This window comes from Periplaneta americana, chromosome 10 (genome assembly GCF_040183065.1).
Source record: "Periplaneta americana isolate PAMFEO1 chromosome 10, P.americana_PAMFEO1_priV1, whole genome shotgun sequence".
Lineage (NCBI taxonomy): Eukaryota > Metazoa > Arthropoda > Insecta > Blattodea > Blattidae > Periplaneta > Periplaneta americana.
In genome coordinates this window covers 82,600,744-82,627,311 of record NC_091126.1, presented here as the reverse complement: position 1 = coordinate 82,627,311, position 26,568 = coordinate 82,600,744, and the positions used below count along the sequence as shown (strand labels likewise).

Genomic DNA, 26,568 nt, shown 5'->3' with positions numbered 1-26,568 from the left:
ATGTTTAACTAGCCCATCAGGCATATTTTGAATGAACGACCACAATCTATCACAGAACAGGAGGTAGTGAAGTGAAATATCCTAATGAAAATTTTTAAATTCAAATAAAATATTATTTTTGGAAAGACTTGCAAACGCTTTTGAATATGTTAGAAGAAAAAACAACTTTCTCAACGTAACTAATAACATCAAAATATTCATTCTATTTCTATGTTAAATAGATTAAACTGAGTGAAAACCAAAAATCCTTGAATGTGGAGATGGATGGATGTATTGATTATTGTAATAATTGACATCTAGTAACTCCATATTCCTTGCAAAGGTCCTGGGTTCGATACCCAGCCCGGAACAATTTTTCCCTCGAAATTATTCAAATTATTCCATATTCCTTGTAAAGCTTGTGAAGGAGCCTGAAACCACTAGACTTAAATGTTAATGTTAAAAACTACTGATAACTAAAGATAAAACGAGAGAATAATATATTTGCATAGAATTTAAGGAATTAAAATAAAATAATACATTTATCATTGTATTTCTGCAGAATTAAGACAGTCAGGAAAAGTTACACAACACAAATATACTCTCAAACTGACTTCCTACAATAATCACACTCTCTATGCTTGCTGTACCCTTCTTTCTCTCAACTCTAACTACAACTCGAACTTAAAAATGACAGACTCTGGTAAACTGAGAACTGAAGGAATAGTAAGACAACTATTACTGAACATCAATCACAATCCCTTTACCTTGGGACAGTCTCTGCCACCTCATGTGTTTGTGACATCAGAATTCATCCCCTGACTTGAAATCACAACAGAGCAGTAAAGGGGAGGACTGATGAAAGAGCAGTCAGGGATAGGATTAGCAGTGCTGAATTATGCAGCTGTAACTGAAAACCTACAACTTCGCAGTGTGAGAGGCCATTTACATCTAGTAACGTTTTAACTCTTTGGGAAAATTTGTTCTTACTTGTTGTAAACTTGGTGGAAATGCAAAAAATTTAGTTAGTGGAAAAGAACTTCAATTTTTAAAACAGTTCACTCTACAGTGTTATATGATTTGCCACACCAGTAACGACAATATGAATGAAAGGAAAGAGCTAATATATTTAATTAAACAATGACAAATAAATCGTCAGCAATATCATAATATCACTGATCAGTGATATCAGCATTACAGTAAAGTTTACGAAATACTGTCTACGTTTCGCAAATCTGATGCAATAGTTTCACGCCACTAGTTGGCGAATTGTGAACTTTTCTGCAGATGTCCAGGTATACATTGGGTGGACAATGAAATAGAAATTTCTTATTCTAATCTTATTTTACAAATTTTCAGGAACATTGTACACATCTAGTGCATCTATTTATGTCAAAATGAATATAGAAATTCATTGTTAACTCTCCTCTTAGTGCTTTCTGGTTGAGCTCACAGATCGTGCTGATTGTCAGCAACGTGTGCCCAGAATGTTAGTTAATAACCCAGAACACTCGCAATCATACAAGTTTTCAGACTATCTGGACAGCCAGGAACTTTCCTTCAAGGAAAATTTCCCAAGAGCTGAGCCTGGGAATCGAACCCAGGACATCCAGATCTTGAAGCCAGCATGCTGACCAACAGACCACAGAGGTAGTCAAAAAATGAATATAAAATATTCCTTTAGACATGATTATGATGGTAATTTAGTTATTTGCCAATAGAGGACTTTGAGGTTTTATGATATGAAAATACAATGTATAAATTCAAATGATTTTATCATAAAATTCCTAATTTGTTGTCCACCCACTGTAATTAGTAACATTTCAAAAAATATATTTTCGCTTATTCTGTAGTAATTAACGAGAGCAGCATTAGTTTTAGTTTATCCCGACTAGCCATTTTTATAAGAGTTGTTAATGAAAACCTGGAAGTTAAAGAATTATTAGATTTAGTTTCCATGAAGGACAGCACTAGAGACAAAAATAATTTTATATGTATAGTAGAGGTAACTGACAATGCCAATTTGTCATGAGATAAATTAATATCAATGGCAATAGATGATGCTGCAGTAATGATAGGATGTAGCTTTGGCATGTTGGGAGACTTAAGAGAAAATATTATGAACCTTCATATATACCACAATATTATTCCCGTCCATTTCATCGTACATGTGCAAAATCTTTGTTATAAGATTATTAAGCCTAACACTATGATAAACGCAGTTGTTAAGACAAAAAATGCCATAAGATCTAAAGGTTTTGATTATTGTTAAAATCCAAAGTTCCTGGCAGATTGTGGTAATGAACACAATTATTGATTTGTAACCTAGTTTTTCTTCCCGATTTTAGACCACTGAAATTTTCCGAATGTTTTCCTTCAAGGTAAAATTTTGATAATTACATAAATGTATGACTCAATAAAAGCTTTTAAATTGAAATTGTGTTTTTGCGAATGTCAATTGACAAAAAGAGAAATACTTGTACTTTTTTTTTAATTAACAAGAATTTTTTAATCTTTTACATCTGAAGAAGTTGAACAATATGTAAAAATGTTACAATGTATTCATATGGAATTTGATTCAAGATTTAAAAAATTGAAATTTCTTGGACCCAATTCCCGGCTATTAGTCACACCCTATTCAGTAAACTTAAGACACCGAGCTACAGTAACAGCTTATTGAATTAACAATTAGTGAGTAGTTTCTGTGAATTTTATGGACTGTTATCTCAGAAAAATTTTCCCGATTTCACAGGTTTGCAGTGAGAATGTTAATGATATTACTGAGATCCACTTATGTCTTTGAGCAACTTTTTCACTTTCGAATCTTAAAAAACCTCGGCAAAGATGTCCATATCCAACTACAATTTTAAGTATTCTCTAAGAATTATTGTTGTCCAAATAACTCCTGTTATAGTAACACAGAAGAAAGGTTCAAAAATTAATTAGAACCCACACAAGTACCAAGTAAAATGTATACAAATGGATAATAATAATTATTTCAAAACTGTTTTAAATATTGATTGTAATCTTAAGTCCAACAATGTGCATAATTTGGTTTAGATTAAGTATTTTTGGAAAGAATAATTACGCAAATTTCAATGTGAATATTATTTTTACTTTAAAATAATAATGGTGGGTACTTACAATGTAAAATGTGATACTTATGAAATATTTGTTACTGCAATTGTGGTTTTACAATGTTAATCCTCCGGCTACCAAGGGAGGTAATAGGATTAATACACTGATAATTTTTCAATATTATTTTCACTTTTCTCCATATTTATTTTTGAAATTCCACGTATTTGTCCGTTAAATGTCTACTAACATTTTGAAATAAGAATAACATAAATAATTAATCTACTTTAGTAAGTAATTCGCGTTATTTAACTGGGGTGACCTTGTTAGCCCCCTTGGTAGTCTGTGTCATGAAAATTCCAGGATATGAAATTCAATTTGTAGGTTAATTTTCTACATTTTTGAGCTTGTTTGCGTCCAAATTATTTTATTTTCTGTTATTAACATAATTATTCATATTGTTATTTATATTACCATGAGTATCATGATCTTTGCTTCCATTTTTTTTTTAATTGTAGTACAGGTGATGTTCAAATATTTGAATTTCAACAAAAAAACTAAAATTTATTTTCGTAGATTTATATTTCTATTTATTTGTCTTTAGAATTTTCAACGATATTTAAGATTTTATTAGTTATAAACTAATGTCTTGGGAGATGTTCATGGTTGTATATATTGTATTTGAATGTTTAAATTTAAACGGTAACCAAAATTATTTATAATTTTTTTTTATAATACTGTGACTTTCACTGCTTGTAGCTGTGTTTTTCACCTTGTCAAAATTATATAGCGTGGAGGAGTTTGCCTTGAAATGGAAGGTAGGCAAGTTTAATTTTACTGATATTTTTTTCTCATAGTGTCACCAATAACATATTATATGAAGTTCAATAAGTTTGGTACACGTTTTTAACAAACTGTAACAGAACTTTCGAATCATCCTGTATTTTTTAAAAGTGGAAAATTATTTCAAATGTTTACATTTTGTATAAGTCCATAGTCAATAATATATGCATTGTTAATATTCCAAGCATTTAACAAAGATTGGTACCATGATTTTGATGGGGAATTGTATTACTCCCCTTGGTAGTAGTAAGTAACAAAAAAAACCTTGGTAGCAGCAGGATTAATTTGGACATAAATTCAGTTAATAATTTATTGTGTTTTTAAGAAAACTTTCATAAAATTATTTCCTATGTGAGAAGTGTAATTATAATTCATTACCATGATATTTAAAATTAATCAAATAAATAAAAACATTTTTATTAAATTTTCTGTTCCTTGAAATTTTATCGCATTTTCTAGTACTGTGATTTATTCATATTCGTACTCCCATAAACAATTCATGTAAATAGTACCTCAAGCAGAACTAGTTGCCTCAATCACTACAACAATGACCCTCACTTTCACCCCTCTGTTGCTCTGTCACTATGCTTTCCCTTGCTGAGAGCCATGGAGCACTGAATTGTGATGTCACAGCCATGAGAGGGTTTACCTGCCTTCCGAAGATATACAAATCTCATGAAAAGAGCTTATAAAAACTCTCATTTAGCAATTCACTGAATCACTACACAAAAGGAGAGTGGAAACCTCATAATGTCATTCCTTACATTTATCACCATCTGTTAGCTAATTCTGAAACCCAATTCCACAACACGCATACATACATACTGCATAATATATATATATATATATATATATATATATATATATTCTGAACACTCTCTCCTATATGCTCCACAAGAAAAACAAATATTCCGTGAAACGATGAATCAATAACATGAGACCATCTTTTTACAAACGCATGGATATGAGTGATTGTTAAGAACTGTTCTGGTGAAGTTAGTACGAAATATTTGAAATTTGAGTCTTCATTTACATCAATATTGTCACATATGAAGAGCACCAAGACAATGTAAGTACTATTAAGTACTAGGTACGAACGAAATCTTAACCACTGAATTTGCAGAATAATGTACAGAAAAAGCCTTGTTCAGTACTCATAAAATAATACAATATTTTTTGTTATTCAGTTATTCCGAAAGTATTAGATAGCAAACACAGTCTTCAGAAATGTCAGTGGAAATATTATCGACTTTTTATATACAATCAATTGAAGGGTTCAGAGCCATAGTGGGCTAAGTGCCATTTATTAAAAAAGGAGAAAGCAAGGATTAAAGTTAAGTGAATACTATAGTTTAATGAAGATTGACATATCATTTAGTCTTAATGTGTATACTTTATATTACTTGCTATATGTTTCCATTGAATTATGGTAATAACTTCATTTTAACCCTTCTTTTCTACGGTTTTAGTAAATGGCGCTTGGCCCACTATATTTCTGAACCCTTCAATTCTGGTCTCGACTTACACAGGTTCATGGAAATAGATGTAAAATTATTGTAAATGTATATTCCTTCCCTATTCTCAAAGTAGCAGTAATTGGCTCCTACTATTTTGCTAACTATTACAAATTTCTATGTGAATGCTGAGTTCAACTGTACTAATAATTCGTACTTGAATTGATCCAAATGATGTACATATTGCTACTGATATATAAAATCTTTTTTTTCTTTAATTTATACCTATTAAAGAACCTGAGAGTATTTTCTTGTGCGACTTTCTTCCAATATTAAGTGACAATAGAAAAAAAATTCTTCAATGCTTCATCTTTAATTTCAAAAGAAAACTGTATCACTAAGATCTAATTTACACCTAATATTAATAAAAGATTGTTCAGTCATTTAAACATCATTTGGGCAACAGCTATACACACATGCAGACATCCAGAAATGACCAGTCTACAGAGCCCCGTTTCATTTCAATCCAATACCAATTTACAAGCAAACACTCATAATCACTGTACTGGTACTTACAATGTTTTAACTAAATAAAATGACTTAGTAAACAATACAAATGCATACAATTCAATTAAAAATAATGAATTGTTAACACCTTCCGACTTCTATATCGAAGGCGAAAGTCACTCAGTTTCTTTCATTTCAGATCACGTCAATTATTTACACATTCTTGTACATGGTGGACAATATTTCCAAATTTCACACATACACATAGCTGCTGAACGTCATTTCAATTAAATGTCTGTATTAAGAAGAGATGATGAACACCCTTATACAACCATTATAAGCAAAGAGAACACAATAATAATCAGTATAAATTAATTATAGGGGAAGGGCACATAAGAGTATACTAAGTTTCAATATCTCACTATTGGCAGTGTTTTGACTATTTTATAATTTCGTCCGAAATATTTTACACTTGCAAGTTATAGACTCTCATATCTCTGAAGTGAAGTGAAGATTTATATTCGACAGAAGTGAAGTTCATTCGTTATGTTATGGCGGGATTGGTGATACTCAAATGTCTTCTTTTTTGTGACAAGCTTTGCCAATCTATTTTATGTTACATGATGTTTTGTTTTGTAGTTTGATGTGCAATTATAGATACGAAAGCTTGAAATGAATACTTATACAATCACGAAATCATGAACTGTTTGGTCTATAATCTCTCTCTCTCTTCTTTTTTTTTTACTGTTGTATATTGGTACTGCCTGGTACCACAGTACATTTTTCAGTTGTCGATCCTATTGTAACAACATTCGTTTCGTTTTTTAGGTTGATTTAATGTGTGATGAATGAGGTTTATCATTTCTCACACCTTTTAAAAGCATTTGGTTGAGTGACCTTTGAACCATAGCAGCTAAGATGGAGGAATATCCAAAAATATTGTAGTTTTGTTTAAAGTATTTTGCAAAATTCTTTTGTGGATGAAGGTGAGTTGTTTTAAGAATTTTCATATGCACAGATGTATTGTAAAAGTAAAATGGAAAACGATGCTGAAAAAAATCAATGTGATTATGGAAAATGGTGTGAAATGTTTGTCTATTTCAATAGTAAAAAACATCAACATTTAGAACATTCTTCATTTGGTAGGATTTTTCCTGGCAGTTCCTGGGTCAAATACTGTTGCAGAAAATGTTTTTTCCCTATTAAAATATTTATGGTCAAATGAAAAAAAAAATGAATGATAATTGAAAGTGTGAAAGCCTTGTTCATTGTCTAAACACACTTAAAGAGGCATCATGTGCTAAATTTTGTGACAAAATCTCTAAAGAATCTGAACTCCTTGATCAAATACATAAATTAGGAAAGTTAGGCAACAAAGAAACATACTACCTCTACAAAGTAAACAGAAAAAATGTCATTTAAATGCACAATACAAAGATAAGTATTCATTACAATTTGTCAATAAAAGTCTTGTCAACAGCATTTGAATTTTGTTAATCAGTCTCCTCTATCCACTTTATTTTAAATGTATCAAGTTTTATCTCAATCTTTTTATAAATGTCCTCTTTTTTCATAAAAATACTAGACACCCTAGATCCATCATCTACACAAGTCCGCCTTTGGGCCTTTGAAAGTGAATTATGCCCAAAGAGTGTGAAAAGAGATTAGAACAATGCAAGTGAAAGCTGGGATCAAGTAACATACAACTGTCAAATTATTCATCTGATGGAATCTGTAAGTAATTCTGAAACATAAAATGTCTAGTTCCAGGACACAATGGAATACCCAAAAGCCTAATTCTGGTATCTGTACATATCTGCACCTCTACTCATTATCTACCCATTTTCAAAACCTTTTTATAAAGAAAGGGAACAGACGTACATAGAAAGCAGAAATCTTTACCAGCACTAAGTTTAAAGCAGAACAAAAGAGAAACAAAATCTGAAATTGCAGAAAAATATTGTTTTCAGTGGAGACTGCCATAGCTTGAGCTGCTACAGAAACTCTTGTGAAATTCGTTATAACCTACATTTACCTACATAAAAAATCCTTTCATAATTTGAACGATGTGAAGAGTGAATATATTTTAATATGCTCAAACTATGAAGGAAAAAATAGCTTTCAAGTATGTTTGTCCAAACATTTTCGTCCAATACAATAGTTCATCCAAATTTCTATGACCAACACTTTCTAAGTCCAGTGGAATAAGTCCACAGCATTTTCGCCCAAGAGTAAATTTCGTCCAGAAATTTTTAGTCCACAAAAAATTTAGTCCAATATACATACTGTCCAATAATTAATTTTGGATATTCAGATACTAGAAGTACATTTTAAACAGATGCCAACAATATAATACCAAATAATGAGGAACTCAAAAATGGACAGATACATGCATGCATTCATTAGTTTTACATAAAATTATCAGCTATGGAGCCCAAAGTAACTACTTCAAAAAGGAACAAACCACTGCTCATAAAAGACAGCTACTGTTATCAACACCACTCTTATATTAAGGATCGAACTAGGATATATTGGCGATGTGAGAATCAGTCAACTTGCAAGCAACCTGTAATGAAATTACACAGCAACCCACAGAACCACGAAGATGGAAATTAAAGAAGGAAATTACACTTTCTACACTTGCAATGAATGCATGATCTTTGTTCTTTGAAATAACTGAAAATAAATCTCATGTTTTATTTCAGCGATTCTTTCTTTGTAATAAACACAGCTACGAAAATTTCAAGTAAATAAATTTGGACTAAATCAGGTAAGGACAAAATATTTATACAACGAAATTTCACATAATACTAAAATGACATGGACAAAAGATTTGTGGACAAAATTTGATGCAGGACAAACACATAACTGGACAAACGTAAAATTAGGACCAAATTACGAATGGACGAAAATGTAATAGACTAACATTCTTCTAACCAAGGAAATAGGCTATTCAAACTGTGATTACTGATAAATTTAACATGATTTAATATGAATTTCTTTCAATATTATTAATAGTTCTCACTGTTAGAAATATTTTAGTTTCATTCAATCAGTTGTTTTTACTTTTTAATCAGCTTTGATATTTGTCTTGCACAGCAGGTGTCATCTTCTAATTTTTGGAGATGTTTTAATTCTGCAGTGCTCGGGAAAAGTGACATAAGTCAGTTTCCACAAACCTTTTTTGATAATTTATTGACAACTTACACTGGTTTATGTCGATTTGATTTTTTTTCTGTATGAATTATTGTAATGGGAGGAATACTTATGTATTTTTTTCCAAGCGAGCAGATGTTCCGTAAGTTGTCAACAAATTATCAAAAAAGGTTTGTGGAAACTGACTTGTGTCACTTTTCCCGAGCACTGCAGAATTCCACTTAATGTTTAAATAGTTCAACTCAACTTATAAGCTTAATTCACCTCATCCTCCTACAACAGTTTAATAAAACAAAACATGTAGTTATAAATTAGGTTTTATTTATAAATGGTGCATACTCTTAGATATTGCACTGCATGTTCTTAGCTACTCTATTTCTAAGAATATGCACTTTGGAAAGGTTTTTCTTTTCATCCTCCAGTGTCTCTCAACATATATTTCTCATTTGATCGTGTACCATTTGATAAAATGTTTCAGAGTCAACTGTTCATATCCTCATAGTGGAGTATTAATAAGGAAAAATTACCCAACTGCATATCTTACGTGCCTTTCCCCTACTAACATTAGCATTTAACAAAAAATAAAAGCACAATTTCCAATAATTCTAACACATTGTGAAAGATTTCAATGAAGTGTTCGTATATATTCATATTTATTATTTATTTTATGGATGTAATTTCAGATAGAAGTGTTGAAGTCGAATTAAATTTGAAATTTAATGTCCAAATTTTTTAATTCTCTAATGCCACCAAATGCAAAATTTCAGCTGTTAGAAGTCATATCTTATATTTCTTCCATGTAAAGTTCGATAAGTCAAATGCGTAAATATCAATTTATAAAATATATGTATAATGGGAGCTTTTCATATTATCCCACGATTGAAACACCTAATAATACCACAGAATGGGGTTTCTTGCACCACCAAGCCCAAGAATATTCTATATTAGATGAATAAATCTGTATTTTCATGACAAAACTGTATATTTAATTCTGATCAGCTGATGAATCAAATAGGACATTGTACTGGACATACCTCTCTCACAAATTTTACCTTAACTTTCAATATAACACACATAAACAGACTCAGCAATGTGTTTTGTAATAAAGTAAAAACCAACATTATGTAACCCTGAGAACATTCAAGTATTATTTTGTTTACTTATAACTTTCCAGGAATTTTAAAACTATATCCCACTTTAGATGTAAAAATACTACATTTAAACTTAACTGATAAGCCCAGCAGAAGTTTACTTGCAAAGTAATCTATTACACATACAAGATACAGAGCTCGAGAGAAGAGTTAACTTCAGTTCTAGCAAGAGTAATCAATATTTGGTGCTAAGGAAAAGTAAAGTACTATCAACAAAGAATTTTTCATATTTTGGCATTACTTATCACATCTTTCAAATTATTATGTATCAATCACTGTATCAGAGAGAGAGAGAAAGAGAGACAGAGACAGAAACTGTGGAATGAAATATATGGGAAACAAAGGACTGAAAAATACAAAGCCCATTATATTGATAAAGTTCATAAGTAAAAGGCCAGGACTTATGGCACATCAACTAAAAAAAAAGTTAAATTTTATTTCCTCGACATTAAAAAAAACACACACACAACCCTAGAATACATCAGATAAAGTACTGATCTTTTATGCATCTCAGTCGAGAGGAAACGGGAAACAAAATATATACAAATGCCTTTTCGAAACTTGAAAATAAATTATTCCTGCCAGTTTTAGGATAAGAACAAATTTATTGTGGTGTAATCTACAGAATTATAAACCCGATCCCATTTTGATACTACCTGAGAACTGCAAAACCATCACCTCTACTCTTCTCTCACTAAGACAGGCAGAAGATTTCAGCCCTGTTACAGAAAACATATAGTTTTCAGGACTCCATGTCTTCATTTTGTCACATACATAGTCGCCACAATTAGTGAACTGTAGTTCAGGATATTGCCAACTTCAGTCACATAATTCCATTTGTAATCTTATCTATCCCAATACATAGGTAATTCTACTGGACAGCAGTCAAATCTGCTGCTAAAGAGAACTATACCACAGTGTTTAGACTGAAGTAGTATTCATTCACTAACAAGAGAATACAATATTAAAACATCTTGCTGTAAACTATGCTACCACAGAATGCTTCCTTTTAATGCCTATATGCTTTAAATGCAATTTCTCAATTTTGTTGTAAAAAAGGTCGTCTTTAATGGTAATATATTATTAAGACCTGAATATCAATTAGATAATTTTGTGCTTTATCAAGCAGACTCAATTTGCAAAGAGCCACTACCAGTTTCACTGCACGGTCAATACTTCAGGTAAATACTGGATAGCATATTGTGTGTCAAATACTGGACTGCAGTATTCCAGTCGCCACTGTGCTCAATATTAACCCTCCAGTGTGACAGTATTCATGATACTAGCCTTCCAACAGTGTGACATGTAATGTATAGTGTGCGAAAATTTTTAAGGAAATGTTATTTAATCAGTAATTGCTTTCATAATTCAAGATGTTTACATGGTTCTAGTACTATGACACACAAGGAAGAAAGCTGGAAGTGCAATAGGCACACAGGTAACAAACTCCTAGAGCAATCGTCCATCTGCACTGAAGGGTTAAATCTGCATTACAGTAAGGGAAACCAAAAGGATAAAATTACATAACACTAATAAATTATATATATTATCTATATAAATAACTATTTTGAAAGGTATACTCTTGATTTAAATATTCGTGGTTTTCAGTAATTCTAAAGTGTTACAGGATAAAATATGTTAACTAGCGACACATATGAAGATACACCTGATGCACAACTCTGTACCATCCTCACGCTGCAATATTCAAATAAATCTTTCCTACCTCAGATTTAAGCAATGCTATCATCCCTTTCAGCTGCTCCCATGAACTTGAGCATTCCTCCAATGCAGAGAAGCTATGACCAGTGCATACTATTGTGCTGGGGCACCTGTTGACTCGGGGACCCCACGTTTGCGTCGCTTGTTTAGCAAGGGATTGTTTGTATTATCCAAATTCTTGATGTGCACTTGATCATAGTCAACACGCATAGTTGCCAGTGAACGTGTCATCTCTTCTTGAACCTCTGGCCAAATGTCCTCAGCCTCTCGCAGCATGCGACCTGTGTGCAGAGGGGTCTGGGGCACCTCTGTGTATTGCTACAAATACAAAAGTCATAATTAATCTCGTCTCCTCACACTATTCTTAATTCAAATCAAAACTATTTCATTCCATTTTCACTATGTGTTCAACTTCAATAGCTGATCAGATTCTAAGCTCATACTATTTGTCAGAAGTTTTAATGTATTACATGGCTAGACAAATAAATAGAGTTATCATAGTTCCAATAGCTGATCAGATTCTCAGCTCATACTATTTTTCAGAAGTTTCAATGTATTATATGGCTAGACAAATAAACAGAGTTACCACAATTCTGGATACGAAAACACGAACATTTTTGTTTTCCTAAAATTGGTGATATGAATTCCATTAAAGAAGATTATCTACTACACTGTACCAATAATTAATAAGAGAAATAACAGAGAATCTGAATATATCATAATTAGAGATGGGACCTCGATACTCGTGATACCTCAATACCTATGATACTCAGTAGTATCGAAGCATGTCTAATACATTGGGATAAGTCCTCGATACCTTTTCGATACTTTCAATTTCTGCATTTCAAATAATATTCAATCCTGAATCCAAGAATTTCAGCACGTAGTGATCATGTTAAGGTCCTCTCTCCAAAAGGCAATATTTGCCAGCTACATCAAAATTTGTTTTCAGATCTAACATTTTCTGAATAAAACCATCTCGAGTTTTTAGATTCTTCTCTGTTATGTTACAAGTTATGTCCAGGATGTATCTCCTGTAGTCTGACTAGTTATTTTTGTAAAGGAGTATTGCTCATTCTTTTACTATCCTATTAACTGAATTTAAACCAGTAATTAACATAGAATCAACAGGGGTCGTATTTACACCTGTTTTCAGTCATAGTGCTTGGTTTTGGGTTTATTCAAGTTTTCAATTTTCAGGAGAGTAATTTTTGGATATAGTTATTAAGAACTCAATGCAGTAAATTATTACTGATAGGACAAGCAATTTATATGTTGTCATTAAGGTAGAGTGAGCATAGCCCCATTTGCTTCAGCTTGTTGTTTCAACATGTTAATACATTTGAAGACCTGGGTGTTTAATTTTTAAACTAGATGATTCCATTTTAATTTACTACACCAAGTAAATAAATCTATCTGAGATGAGGTTGTTTTTAAATTTTACAATTGCGTGAATTGGTTCATGTGTGAGAGAAAATGACTGATAAATTTATGCTCTTACTCTTATGGTAGTAACATTTTTTCGAGTAATGCAAGAGCATTATTTAGTATGTAGTATAAGTCCCGATCTCTGCTTTCCTCTCTGCTGTTTCTGTCCAAATGTTTAAGTCATCAGCATCAGCTGGCAATTTATTCCAGGAATTGTTTTGAGTACTTTAATTAAATCATTGGTATACACAGTATATTGAATAAGCACAGCTGCATATAACTCCTTTCTGCATTCCACGAAAAGATTTATAGTCTTTCCTTAATAACATTACTTGGTCCTTCCAATTATGCTAATACTGAATCATTTTACATTGTATGTCAAATTTACAAGCCACTGTTCATATATCATTTTTCAATGCAAATTCGACAGCACTTAATTTAAAACTCATTCTTCAACCATCAATACTCATTTTTTGGCTTTTTGCAGTACACACCTAAAATTTAAAGACTGAAAACTTGAAAAAAATATGGAAGCCACATGATCGTGAAATAAGTAGACAAGCAGGGGTAGCCAGGTAATCCTTGTGAAACAAGTTTAAGATGTGAACCGGGAAAGTGATAGGGGCACAGCATCCATGCACTGCTTCCCTTTTCACTTTTAAAAGAAAGATATTTCACATGTGTACAGATGAATTAATTATTAGTCGTTTTTTCTTGTATTTCGTTTTTGTGTGTTTATACTGTATAATGTTTGACTTGGGGAAGAAGGTGAATGAGTGGGTCAATGTGAGATTTGCTTCTGACTACCTGGCTTGTGACAATGGGTTGCTGGGAAGAAAAAGGAAACAGAGAAATACAGAAGCATAATGCTTTCCTGCTTTTTAACCTCTCATGGTATGTTAATTCCGATTTGCTTCCAGCCTCGTTTCTGATTTTCCTCTGCTGTATTGACAAGCATCAGCAAGCAGCATGTGGTACTCTTCACAATGTGATAATGTGTAGCGTTTCAAAAATTAAATTACTATGAGGTAATTAATACTCGTAGTCAAATATGTCAATACTACAACTATAAAATATAATATTACTAGTACTAGTAAATAATAATAATAATAATAATAATAATAATAATAATAATAATAATATTAATAATAATAATAATTAGGGCCCGGATGTTTAGGCATTTATAACAGTTAAAATAGGCAGGCAAAAAAGGCAATAAAAACGAAAAAAAGGCACAATAATCTTTGGAAAAAACATTGTAAATTTTAAAAAGGCATATTATATTTTAGCAATAAATTTAAATTATATCAACATAACTCACATATTTACTTCGTAGGTGACACATGTTGACATACAAAATACTTGTGATTAACTGTCTTTTCACAAACCTTACATAACAAAACTGTTCCATAGGTTGAAAAGAAATGGGCCCCAAATTCACTAACGTAAGCATGAAGTTTACTTTTCAATGGTTTACTGAATTTAGACATTATAGATAACCGATCTTATACCTTCTGTCACCTGACAATAACTGACTGTTCCTCACTCAAATTTCTTTCTCCTACAATAATAAACACGTGTAGCACAAAATTGTAACAGTAAGATTTGAAAATATGAAAGCAAACAATTGGAAATGTTACGTGACAACTTAGTTAAAATTAAAAGGCTGATTATTGGTACCATGAAGACATGACAATATTATATTTGTAACTGTGGATTGTCGATCATTATTCTTATCACACCAATAATATTAAAGCACGATTATTAGCAGATTAAGCATCGAAATAAATTACTTTTATTTACTATTGTTAGTAAAGTTAGTCATTGTTTCAAATATTTAAATTTCATACACATTACATTATAATTAATTAGAAAATTGCAAATAAACAAGATATATTGCTTTAAAGTGACAAAAAAGGCATTTACTATTAAGAAACACCTTAAAAGGCAAAGTAGGCAAAATGAAAATTGGCCCTATCACTTTGATTTACTCCAAATCTCATTTATATCTATGCAAATAATGATTTATTCCACCCAGTAAAAAAGGCATTTTGCCAAACATCCGGGCTCTAATAATAACAATACATAATTACTAAACACGAATAAGTGATTTTCGTGATTCTGTCCACCCATCTGTATATGCCTATAACACTAAAGTTATTCAATGATTTTATTCACATGGGGTATTTTGGGAATTTTAACTCTAAAAATAGCACGTTTAGACACCTAAAGTAGATTTTAAAACATTAAAATAGGCTCTAAAATACTCTTTTTAGGCATTTTATAGGAACATCAGAAGAGGATAGCAATGTTAGAATTAAAATATTGATAACTAAACTTATGTACCTAAATATAATTATGCAAATTTGATTTCTTTATAGGTATGGTACCTTAGAAGGGGACAGCAGTGTTAGATTAAAACATAAACAGCTAAAATTATACACCTAAATTTAATTATAAAAATTTGATGTCACATATATTAGGTACTTTAGAAGAGGACAGCAATCTTTGAATTAAAAAGAAAGGCAGGGGATTGTAGAATCCCTGTAATTGCGTAGAAAGTGGCTACTCAAGACATTAGTAATATCTTGGCTGTAATGCATATACGATGATAATATTCAAACTTAATTTTTTTTGCAATGTTGATATGTTGTGGATTGCATCAGTCCACTGCCGCTAAGTAGCAATGACATGTTGTGGGATGTATCGGCATGCTTCCACTGAGGAGCAAGATGCGCACAGAGTGTTACAGGAATGGCAACAGACTTTCTTCCCAAACAGGTGTCCACTTAAACGTTCCACGTTAATAAAGGAAACTAAAACTAAAATTATGCACCTCGATTTAATCAAAATATTAATATATTTGAAAATAAGCTATATGTAAGTATATCACAAAAATAATGCAAATATTAAAAATTTATCATTGATGCTTCATTGAAGATCCTATTAAGGAACTACATATGTAAATATTACATTATAAGAAAAACCTGTTTATGCATTTCGATGGATATTGTAATGGATATTTGACGTTATAATTGAAAACAAAAGTATCTAACTTTTAAGCAAAGTACTTAAAAATGATACACTGCATTATAAACCATAAGGTAAGACTGTTAGCGGAGTATTACTTTACTTATTAAAACATTTCTGATTCTTAATCATTGATTAAAATTACATATTTATTTTTAATGAATTTTAAGATTAATTGTTACTAACTTAATTTTGGTTGTTTCCCTTGTTTTGGAAGCCACATTAAGGGAAGACGGTATTTTTTTGGTGAAAAATGAGTAAGTTTAAAAAAAAAATCTTTAAAATATTCTGTGATATGTGTGGAATGCACTACATAACATTTTGTGGGTATTTGTGCCCTTATCGGATGTTGAGACGCCATTTTTAAACTTCCTGCACTATGGATTTTTAAATCACACACCCCCTTTTATTGTTGTTTCCGGTAACTTCATTTTTTTGCTACATTGCCAGACAAAAATGGATATAATTTCTGAACTATTAAAGATACATCCATGAAATTTAGGACACACATTCTCTAGACTATTAGGAAACTGTTCTCTGTAACAGAATTTTGCTAACTGATTTCATTTTAAAAACATGTCTGCCTGTTTGCAAAAAAGGAAACTAAAGGAGCATTATTAAATTTTAATTGTTTATTTTCCAAATGTAGGGACTAATATCAAAATTCTATTACAGACAGTTTGTAGAGCATTCTTTTGCAAGTACATTGCAAAAACTGTTTGAATATATCTTTAAAAATGCCTTACATATATATCGGTTTTAGGAAAATCCTACATTGGGTACATTTTTTTTTTTCAAATCTGGGCCCCCCAAATAATTTTTTTTATATTTATATTTGGCTGAGTTGCTACAGCCATGAGCTCTCTACATACAAAAAATTAATATTTTACACCACATAGAAAAATAGTTTTAAAAAATACCATCCTCTCCTTTTAAGCCACTGAAAAGTGATGGGGTTTACTGATATTTTGCAACAATTTTGTCACAGAACCCATGGGTAGACAACATTCCCAGATCTAGCATAATGGTAGTAGTTAGGAGTTCGTCGATTTCCAATAATTTTTCTTAATTATGTATTTGAACTTTCAAAAATTAAGTGTGGTACTATAGGCAACAGGATACTATAGTTGAGTAAATATGGTACCTCTTTGTGCATATCCTCTCTCATACGTACAACAACATAGTTATTCATATAATCTGACATAAACTGAATGACAGAAAATATGTTAAAACACACAATCATCAATCAGATGCAAGCTACGAAAAAAATATTTTTATCTTGTGACAAAATATAATTCTTCATCACGCTGAAATTGCAATCTTAAGATTTATGATTATTCATACACAAATTTGTCCCATATTATACTCTTGAAAAATAGTAAAAGAATTTTCTTACAGCAATCCATTTGTTCCTCATCACTTGTTCAATTGTAAGACGCTGTGTTGGATCAACACACAACATTCCTCTGATCAGTTCCTTTGCATCCTGTGCCACATTTTTCCATTCAGGTTCAGGAAAATCATATTGGCCTATGCGAATACGCTTCTTCATGCCTGGTGATATGGCTAGTCCATGGTTGCTGTAGAATGGTGGAAAACCGCACAATCTGTACATGAAACATGAAACATAACATCATTAGGAACTTGTGAAGAGAATTTAACAGCCGTGGCTCTCAATTAAGGCACTTTCCAACAGAGCAGCACACACAAACGTCTTATGAGGAAAAATATATTATAAGATTGAATTAAAAATTGTAACAAAATTATAACAATCAGTATGGAAACTGAATGAAGTGTGTATTCAGAATTTGAGAATGACATCAGTGGACATAAACACTTTCTGCCTTTTCATTTATGGTTCTATAACTCAGTCCATAGAATATTCACAATCAATCCAACCATTCTATACATTAAGTCAATATTTAGCCTTGAAGATATTTTCTCAGCTCTTTGCTGTAATGCTGGATCTGCAACATAAATATTCTTGTCATGTTTCTGATGAAACCATTCTACTTCCATCTTCTTGTAAAATGTCATTTTTATGAGTCATTATTTTATTTCATGCTGAAACTAATTAAGCCTAATTCCTTTGCTAAGTTGATACATGTTACATTTGTCTGAATTGTTCACTTCGTTGATAACATTTACTTGTTCAGAACAAATAATGTCTTTCATTTCATACCAACTTTTGCCAATATTTTTAACAAAAGAAAATGCTTTAGTACACAAAACAATATAGTACTGTATTTTACTCATTATTTTTTCTAGAATTCAACAAAATTCCTTACAGGAAAAAGTAATTCCAGAACCAGCGAAACATTAAATGGATAAAATATTGGATTCTTTTTCTGAAAGTTGCTCTTCTCATGCAGAAAATTGTTTTCTACTCAAGAATTATATTAAATGGGAATTAAAACCTTCATATTCTTATGTTACCTCTGATTCTAGCTGATACATCTATTATCAGGCAGTGCATCTCACTTGATGATATGTGTCAGAGAAAGAACAATTGTTGCATACATCTCAAATCCGATTAGTAAACTATGTTACTAATCAACAATGCATTCAATAGAGAGGGTGGAACAGTAGACCAAGTAGGAAATCGCAGTAACATATGGTCTAGCCTACATGAGTCAGCAAGAAGAAGAAGACAGAAGCAGAATCAAGAAGGCTTTACAGGAGATCAAGAAAGGTGCGGTTAGCGTCCAGAGAAGACGTCAGGATGTGAAAAGGCTGAATAAATGCTTGTCTCTCCATCTTGTCCCAATAGTGTTGTTAATATAATGCAAAAGTCCCGGGTTCGATCGCTAGGAGAAATAAGTTCCAGACTTTTGCAACCATCTTAAAAAGGTAGAGAAAAAAAAACACTGAAATAATTTATGCCAAACACCTGTGAATTAGTAATAGACTCGACCTGGCCTAAAGGGGAATAAAGTTAAACTTGGAAGTTAAATTTTTCCTTTCTCAAACAAAATAAAGAGAAACAAATACATTAATGCAAAAAGAGAGAGAAAGGTCTGTGAACCTAATATCTCATCCACATGTCACCAGTGTCTATGACAGCCCTGATTCGATCAGGAATGAAGTCCATAAGATTGCAGAAGAAAGTTCCGATCTTAAGCATTATCTTTCCAGGTACCTAGAACTTGATCCCATAACTCGTTTAGATCTCAAGGTGGTTGTTCACAAATCAGATTGTCCTCCTTTTCAATTAAACCCATGCATGCTCTGTAATATTCAAATCATGTGACTTCAGATACAAGTGAATGAGTTCGATCACAGGTCTTTTCTGAAACCATCTTTAGATGCTGCCGACACGATATATGGAAAGGTTATCCTGCTGGAACAGAACTATTCCTTCAGGACAGCATTCTCAGGTAGAAGAAAGGGATATATTTTCGAGACAGTGGTCATACATAGGGTTACCATCCGTCCAGAAAAAGGAGGACATGTCCTCTTTTTTTAATCATTTTATCCTGTCCAGCAGGCATTTTGAAAATTTTTTAAATGTCCGGCATTTCGCATTTCAACTAGAATTAATATGAATATTGAATAATGTGATGAATACTATTGTTAGAGTTTATAGGAGGAGCGAGAAATAGAGCAGTGACACCCTGCCAGTGAGACAAACAATGGGGAATAACTTCTATTGTATCGTAGCTTGTGTCATGAGGTCTTTTTTTGAAAATGAGTTCTCAGAATTGTATCTTTGATTTCTTCATTCGATAATGTACGTCTTCCACACTAAAATCTCAAATATTGAAAGGGAACATAATTCTGTAGTAGAAATCTATGACTTGCTCATGTCAGTTCTCGTTTCTTTGCAGGATAGGCTGAAAAAAGGGTTCTTGCCACTAAAAGTAAAACAGTCATTAAATTCATTTTCTGAAAATGGGTTCCATACAGAATGAAAATGTAATTCATTTCTATGAAATTTGCATACAATATCTAAACAAATGGTCAAAACCTATGAAAGAATTTAATTGCTTTCAATGGTTGAAGCTGGAGCACATAAAAAACATAAAATATGATAACATATTCACGTGCACTGAATTCTTACATCTAAAAATGTCACTATTCATGATTTGATCAATTTTGCAATGTACAAAGATATGCCAATCAAGTTAATTTTGACAAAGATTTAACTTTAGATAAACAATGGTGCAAATTCTTCAATTCCAATAGTTCCGTGAGCACTGAAACTGTCTCAGAACTTTTAAAAATATGTAAATTCTATTTCTTTATCCCGAGTCACAATGGAAGTGTTGAGAGAATATTTTCCCTAATATCTGCTCAATGGACGAAAAAACAAAATCACATGCTAATGGAGACAGTCAGCGGTACCATCATTGTGAAATATAATTTCAAGGACATGTCCTGTGAACAGTTCCATAGTTATTTGCTACAAGATAGAAGTTTGTCTTTTCAGGCTCTTCTGCACAAAGTACAGATGTAATAATGATCCAGCAACTAGTGAGAAAACTAAGGTGAGCCATTATTTTTGTCTTTAATTTTGTTCATACCAGTTTTTAAAAAGTCCTCCTTTTTTCAGCAATGTTCTCTTATTTTAGATTCCATGTCCTCCTATAGTATTTCTTCTCAAGGTAACCCTAGTCACAAGTTTTTACATTAAACCAGCCATCGATCCATTCTAGAACAGCTGTGTCTTTGTAAGACATCCACTGTCAACGTGATATTGCCAAAGTGACCTGATCTTGCATGTCAATTCACATAGTGAGCATCATAACAGAGGCAATCCACACAACAGACATTCACAGGATCTTCGTAATAATTCGAGACAGTTGTTTTGTCGGAGAAAATTACATTCCTCCATTTGAAATCGATTCAACTGGCTTCAAAACCTAGATGGTGAACAGCTTGTGCTTCCCCAAAATTCTCCTCCTTTGCAGCTCTATGGCTCCTAATACTGTAGTTCTTCAAACAATTGACCACAGTTTATGAACAACAGGGAAAGTTAGACGCAAAAAATGGATTAATACCCATTCCAAAAGAGGTCCAATTGGAAAGCTCTAAATAAGGCAGCATTCTCTCTACATAGAGAAACCTGCAGATGCCCAGGAACATGGCAATTCGTGACCTCCCAAAGATTTACGAAATTTGACCATGGTCAGAGGTAATCCAAACATTCTGTCTACCTGTGAAGCTGAAAACCCACCCTGAACTATCAAATGCTGTCTGAGGTCTTGCCAATCCACCATCTTAATCCATTTATGCCCAGGTGGGTCGTTTTCGACTAATTGATTAAAATTATTTTCCACGCAAATTAGTCTAGACAACACTACGTGTCTACTTTTCTTAGATGCACAAAGGTACAATGCACTTGTGGAACACGCGGGAAACCAACAGACCACGTCATTATTGCGCTGGAACTTGCCGAATAAATATGACGCAACTACTGTCTGCCTTGTAGAAGGAAAAATGAGTAAAAACTCTGTTCAATCCGTGAATTTTATTAACAATCAGTGTTTCCTGCCAAGAAGATTCAGGAGAATATGTATCTTGTATGTTTTTGTCAATATTTACGCTATTTGGTGTACAGTAGGGCTTAGAATTTAGTGTGGGTCGATAACGACCCACTAAGCACTTACTCGATGATTACCTTTCACATAGCTTCTCATTATGAAATCATTTTGTTTTCTTATTATTTTTCTTTGAGTGATGTTTTTACGAACAACTACCTCAACAGAAGTTTGTGTAAGGATTAGGAGTGCTTTTGGGGATGATAATTCTGATAGCATTTCTCAGAATGTCTCAGGCTTATTACCGCTTTCGTTTACAACATTGTTTTATTTGTGTAATGTTATATCTCACCACTTGGGATGCACTCTGGATAGTCTTTGACGAACTAAGTAGTTCATAATTCTCAGCACTAGCAGCACCTATGAGAGCCGGGTGTGAATAACAATCAGAATGACCCCGTTTTGTCTTTTTATTATCTTCATGAGAGTTCTCTACTGGCCCCATCTGAAAACTGAGCTTCTTCATAACAGTTTCTATAATCATAAGTATTCCCTCTTTTCAGACTCACTGGTCTGACAGTAATCTAAATTCTGGGATAGTTGGAGAGATCTGATTCTTCCAAAATCCCAAAATACGGGGCAGATATATTCATTGGTCTGCCGGATAACGTTTGCAGATTCTGGAGATGAAGATTGCAAGGACTCCAACCGAGCTCAACTACAAGCCATAGTAGAGTTAGTGACAGGTCTACCAGACATTGTTCAGCCTTATAATGAGGAAGGGGGCACCGATATTAGAAAAGATTCAGATCTTATCAGCAATGAAATTGAGAATTCCCCACCACTGACACATAGAATAAAGCGAGAAATAAATAAAGGTGAGCATCACGTCTAACGAACGTGAAGTAGCCCCTTTACAAGCAGAGGAAATAAAAGTTCGTGTGCCTTATGTTTTCCGTAAATATAATTGCAATATGAGTGGAGTACATACTTCTGATATATGTGGAAAAAATGGCACATACCATTACTTTCGTGGTTATTAGATGTGTGCATGAACAATGCTTGGCTTCTCAGTCAGTCGATCATATGCAAAGTCTTTGGATGCACTCGCCTTCGGCCACAAAATAACGCAAACCTAAAATTTGACACTTCTCCAAAGAGTGGAAGACGAGTTCGTTCCTTCGATACCATCAAAGAACACCGGAGGAAGGATCACTGTGGACACTATAGCCCAAAAACAAAGACGGCGATACAAGATTTGTGGCAATGTAAAAGCATGTCAGAGATGCACCATATCATGAGTACAACTAAGGACTTATGTCATGTATTTTTAGTAGGTTATTTTACGACGCTGTACCAACATCTCAGGTTATTTAGTGTCTGAATGAGATGAAGGTGATAATGCCGTGAAAAGTGTCCAGGGTCCGGCACCGATAGTGACCCAGCATTTGCTCATATTGGGTTGAGGGAAAAACCCGGAAAAAAACCTGAACCAGGTAACTTGCCCCGACCGAGATTCAAACCCGGGCAACCTGGTTTTGCGGCCAGACGCGCTAACCACAGGTGTGGACCTTATGTCATGTACCATAATTTATTGTGTGTTTCAAATTATTTATTTCTTCCAGTACAAGGTTTCCTTATATCAGCTATAACTGATGGGGGGATCATCGTGCTAACCACACGATACCTCCATTCTGGTTGGATGATCGTCCACCTCTGCTTCAGCATGTGGGCATGAGGCCAGCAGCCGGCTGGTCCGTCTAGGCCCTTCAAGGGCTGGAGCGCCACGGATTTTTTACAAGGTTTCCATTCAGATGTGTGATGTAAAATACACGTAAATGTAAATATAGCTCTCAGGGAAATTATTTAATAAATATTTTTAAAAAATCGTATGCGTTTTTAAAATGGTAATGATTTGTTTACACATTATTTTTAAATTTAACAAGTTGCATACTACGCAAAAGCATAAATAAAACAAGAAATCATCAAAACATTACAATGAACAAATTCTCGAGGAAGTGCCTAGTGGGTCGTTATCGATCCACCCCATAAATTTTTACCAAAGTACCTAAATCAGTATTTTCATAGTTCCTCATGCTTACAACGTCCCTCTGACTCACTTAATATGATATGTGAAAAAAAATTAAAAAAAAAATAATCTGGGCATAAATGGGTTAACAAGGAATGAGACATGACGCTGTAGTGTAGAGATTGACAATTTAACGTGAAATTAAAACAGAAAATAAGGAAAAACTTACATAATAAAAGTAATTACCTCAACCCAAAATTACATACTGTACAAATAGAAGAAAATAACAAGAAGTTCAATTTGTCCAGCTAACTGCAAAACTAATCGAATTTAAGTAAAATTACAAAATGCAAACACACTAAGACACTTCACATAGACAAATTTTAGATTAGTAAGAAAAACACTGAAATAGTTCCATGGCTGAAAGATGAATCACAGAACCGAGCAGTCTGATTTCGAATCTAGCCAAGGGATAAAATAAATTGTGTTTTTATTCAGTAAGATATTACTTACAATCTTTCACATTTACTAAAATGAACAATAGTTTCTAAACAAAGAGTGACTTAACGAGATGCTGATGAATCTAGAATCATTTCTCCATCCTGATCCTTATTTCGAATTCTACACATTATCACGCAACCATGAATGTAAAAAATTTGAAGAAAATCGATGATAACGTAATTATTCCCACAAAATTACGCTAAATACTAAATAAAATATTTGTCAGAAGATAATTAAAGTATTGAATTTTCTTAATTTGTTACAGTAACGAGTCATCTATAAGATAAATGCTCTCAATTTCTTTGAGAACTTAAAGGAAAAGTCCCTATTTCTTCCCCCCGGTTTCAGGAATCAATACCTGAAAGAAAAAAGTTGAAAGGAATTCACCACGCAATATAAAAACTATTTTTATTTTCATATAACAAAGAAACCTTCAATAACATGGATAAGAAACCTCCCTCCTCAAAAAAACTTTTTAAATGTAGCAGTTATTATTATTTAAAATCAGTTCCTTTATGCTTATTGTCAAAAACATTTTAAATTTCACTCATATTGTTAAAGAAATGGATGTGTGGCTGTGTCTTTGACACAACTGTGGGTTTTATGTGAATACGTATTAACAGATCTAGATAAGATCTTTTGTTTGGCACCAAAATCAGGGCACTAGCACTTCGGAGTCATGAGATATAGACCTACTGCCTGGAAATTTTAGCACATGCTCAAAGTGATCGCCAGTCACCACAGGGCCCCCCTACCAAGTTCATGCTTGCATCATAGTACACCTGATCATTTCAACCATGTTATTAGTCACGAAGTTATGGTGTCGGAATGGTTCACTCTGCAAAAGTTATACCTTTATATTGCCATTTCTGTCTGGTATTCCATATAGCCTAGTGGACTGATTTTAAAGATGTATTCATGTCAAAAAAAATCACCCAATCTACAAAGGCATTGTAAGAACTAAAAGAAAATGACATTCATATTTAAAAAGAATAAATTTCTATAATATAGAGGGTGCCGAAAAAAATGTATACACACTTTGACAGGAGATATCTATTTAATATATATATTTCAAAGTTGGACCAAAAAACAACAGTAATGTGTTGTATGATGTCCTGTAAACAGATGAAACTCACATACGTTATGCTAGCAGGACAGGTCAATCAACAACAACAAAATGGAGCCAAGATAATTGTTTGAACGGCGGAAAGAAATTCTAAAGTGGTATGAGAGAACTGAGAATGTTGTTGAAGTTCAATGGCAATGGAGACGTGAGTACAGAACAGAACCACCAACGCAATTAACAATTGCACACATTCGCGACAAATTTGAGACTCATAGTACCGTATGCGATGTTTACAAGGACAGATCTGGGAGACCTCGCACATCAACAAGCCCCGCGTCCTCAGCTACGGTTTTGGAACATTTTGAGTACTCACCGCAGAAATCTACAAAGCAATGTGCACGTGAGATTGGGATTAGCAGAACATCGTATTATTAAAACAGCAAAGTTGAAAGTTTTCATCCCAAGACTTTTACATGCATTAAATGAAGATGACCCTGATCGGAGAATGGAGTACTGTGAGTGGTTTCGGAACATGGTGCAAGAGGATGAGGCCTTCATAGAGAAAGTTGTTTGGTCCCATGAGGCACAATTTAAGTTTAACGGAACTGTTAACTGGCATAACTGTGTCTACTGGTGTCCAAACAATCCACACGTTTTGTGGAAAGGCTGTTAATTTACCTGTACTTAATGTTTGGTGTGGGTTGTCATCTAGGGGTCTAATTGGACCAATCTTTTTTGATGGAACAGTAACTAGCCAAGTGTACCTGAACATGTTACGCACATCTGTCTTATCCGCCATTCGTACACTCTATGGAAATGAGGAATTTTACTTCCAACAAGATGGTGCACCACCACATTACCACCGAGATGTACGTGCGTACCTTGATGACAATCTTCCAGGGCACTGGATAGGACGAAGAGGTCCAATTGAGTTTCCACTACATTCTCCGGATCTAACTCCATTGGGCTTTTACCTATGGGGGACTCTTAAGAATGTTGTATAATGTAGAAAACCAGCTACACTGGCAGCACTTCGGGAAGAAATTGAAACAGCATGTGCTGCAATCGCTGAGGACACTTCCGCAAACGTTGCTCGAACAGTAGTTCAACATACTCAGAAGTGTGTCGACGCCCATGGTGGGTATTTTGA

The 26,568-nt window shown here is 33.1% G+C and overlaps 1 protein-coding gene across 3 annotated transcripts in view; it reads right to left on the bottom strand.

Annotated features, from left to right (window-relative positions):
* MAPk-Ak2 (MAP kinase-activated protein kinase 2) overlaps positions 1–26,568 on the bottom strand; it is a 103,476-nt gene that overhangs the window by 26,742 nt on the left and 50,166 nt on the right. For 2 of the 3 annotated variants that reach the window (XM_069837800.1, XM_069837798.1), the window contains exons 7-8: positions 17,739–17,949; positions 11,889–12,202 (exon numbers count right to left, since the gene is read on the bottom strand). In XM_069837800.1, coding sequence (XP_069693901.1) covers positions 11,978–12,202; positions 17,739–17,949 — 436 coding nt within the window. In that variant the 3' untranslated portion in view covers positions 11,889–11,977. Of the gene's footprint in view, positions 1–516; positions 10,885–11,888; positions 12,203–17,738; positions 17,950–26,568 lie in introns of those variants that run through there. The other variant, XM_069837799.1, reaches the window with a different exon arrangement.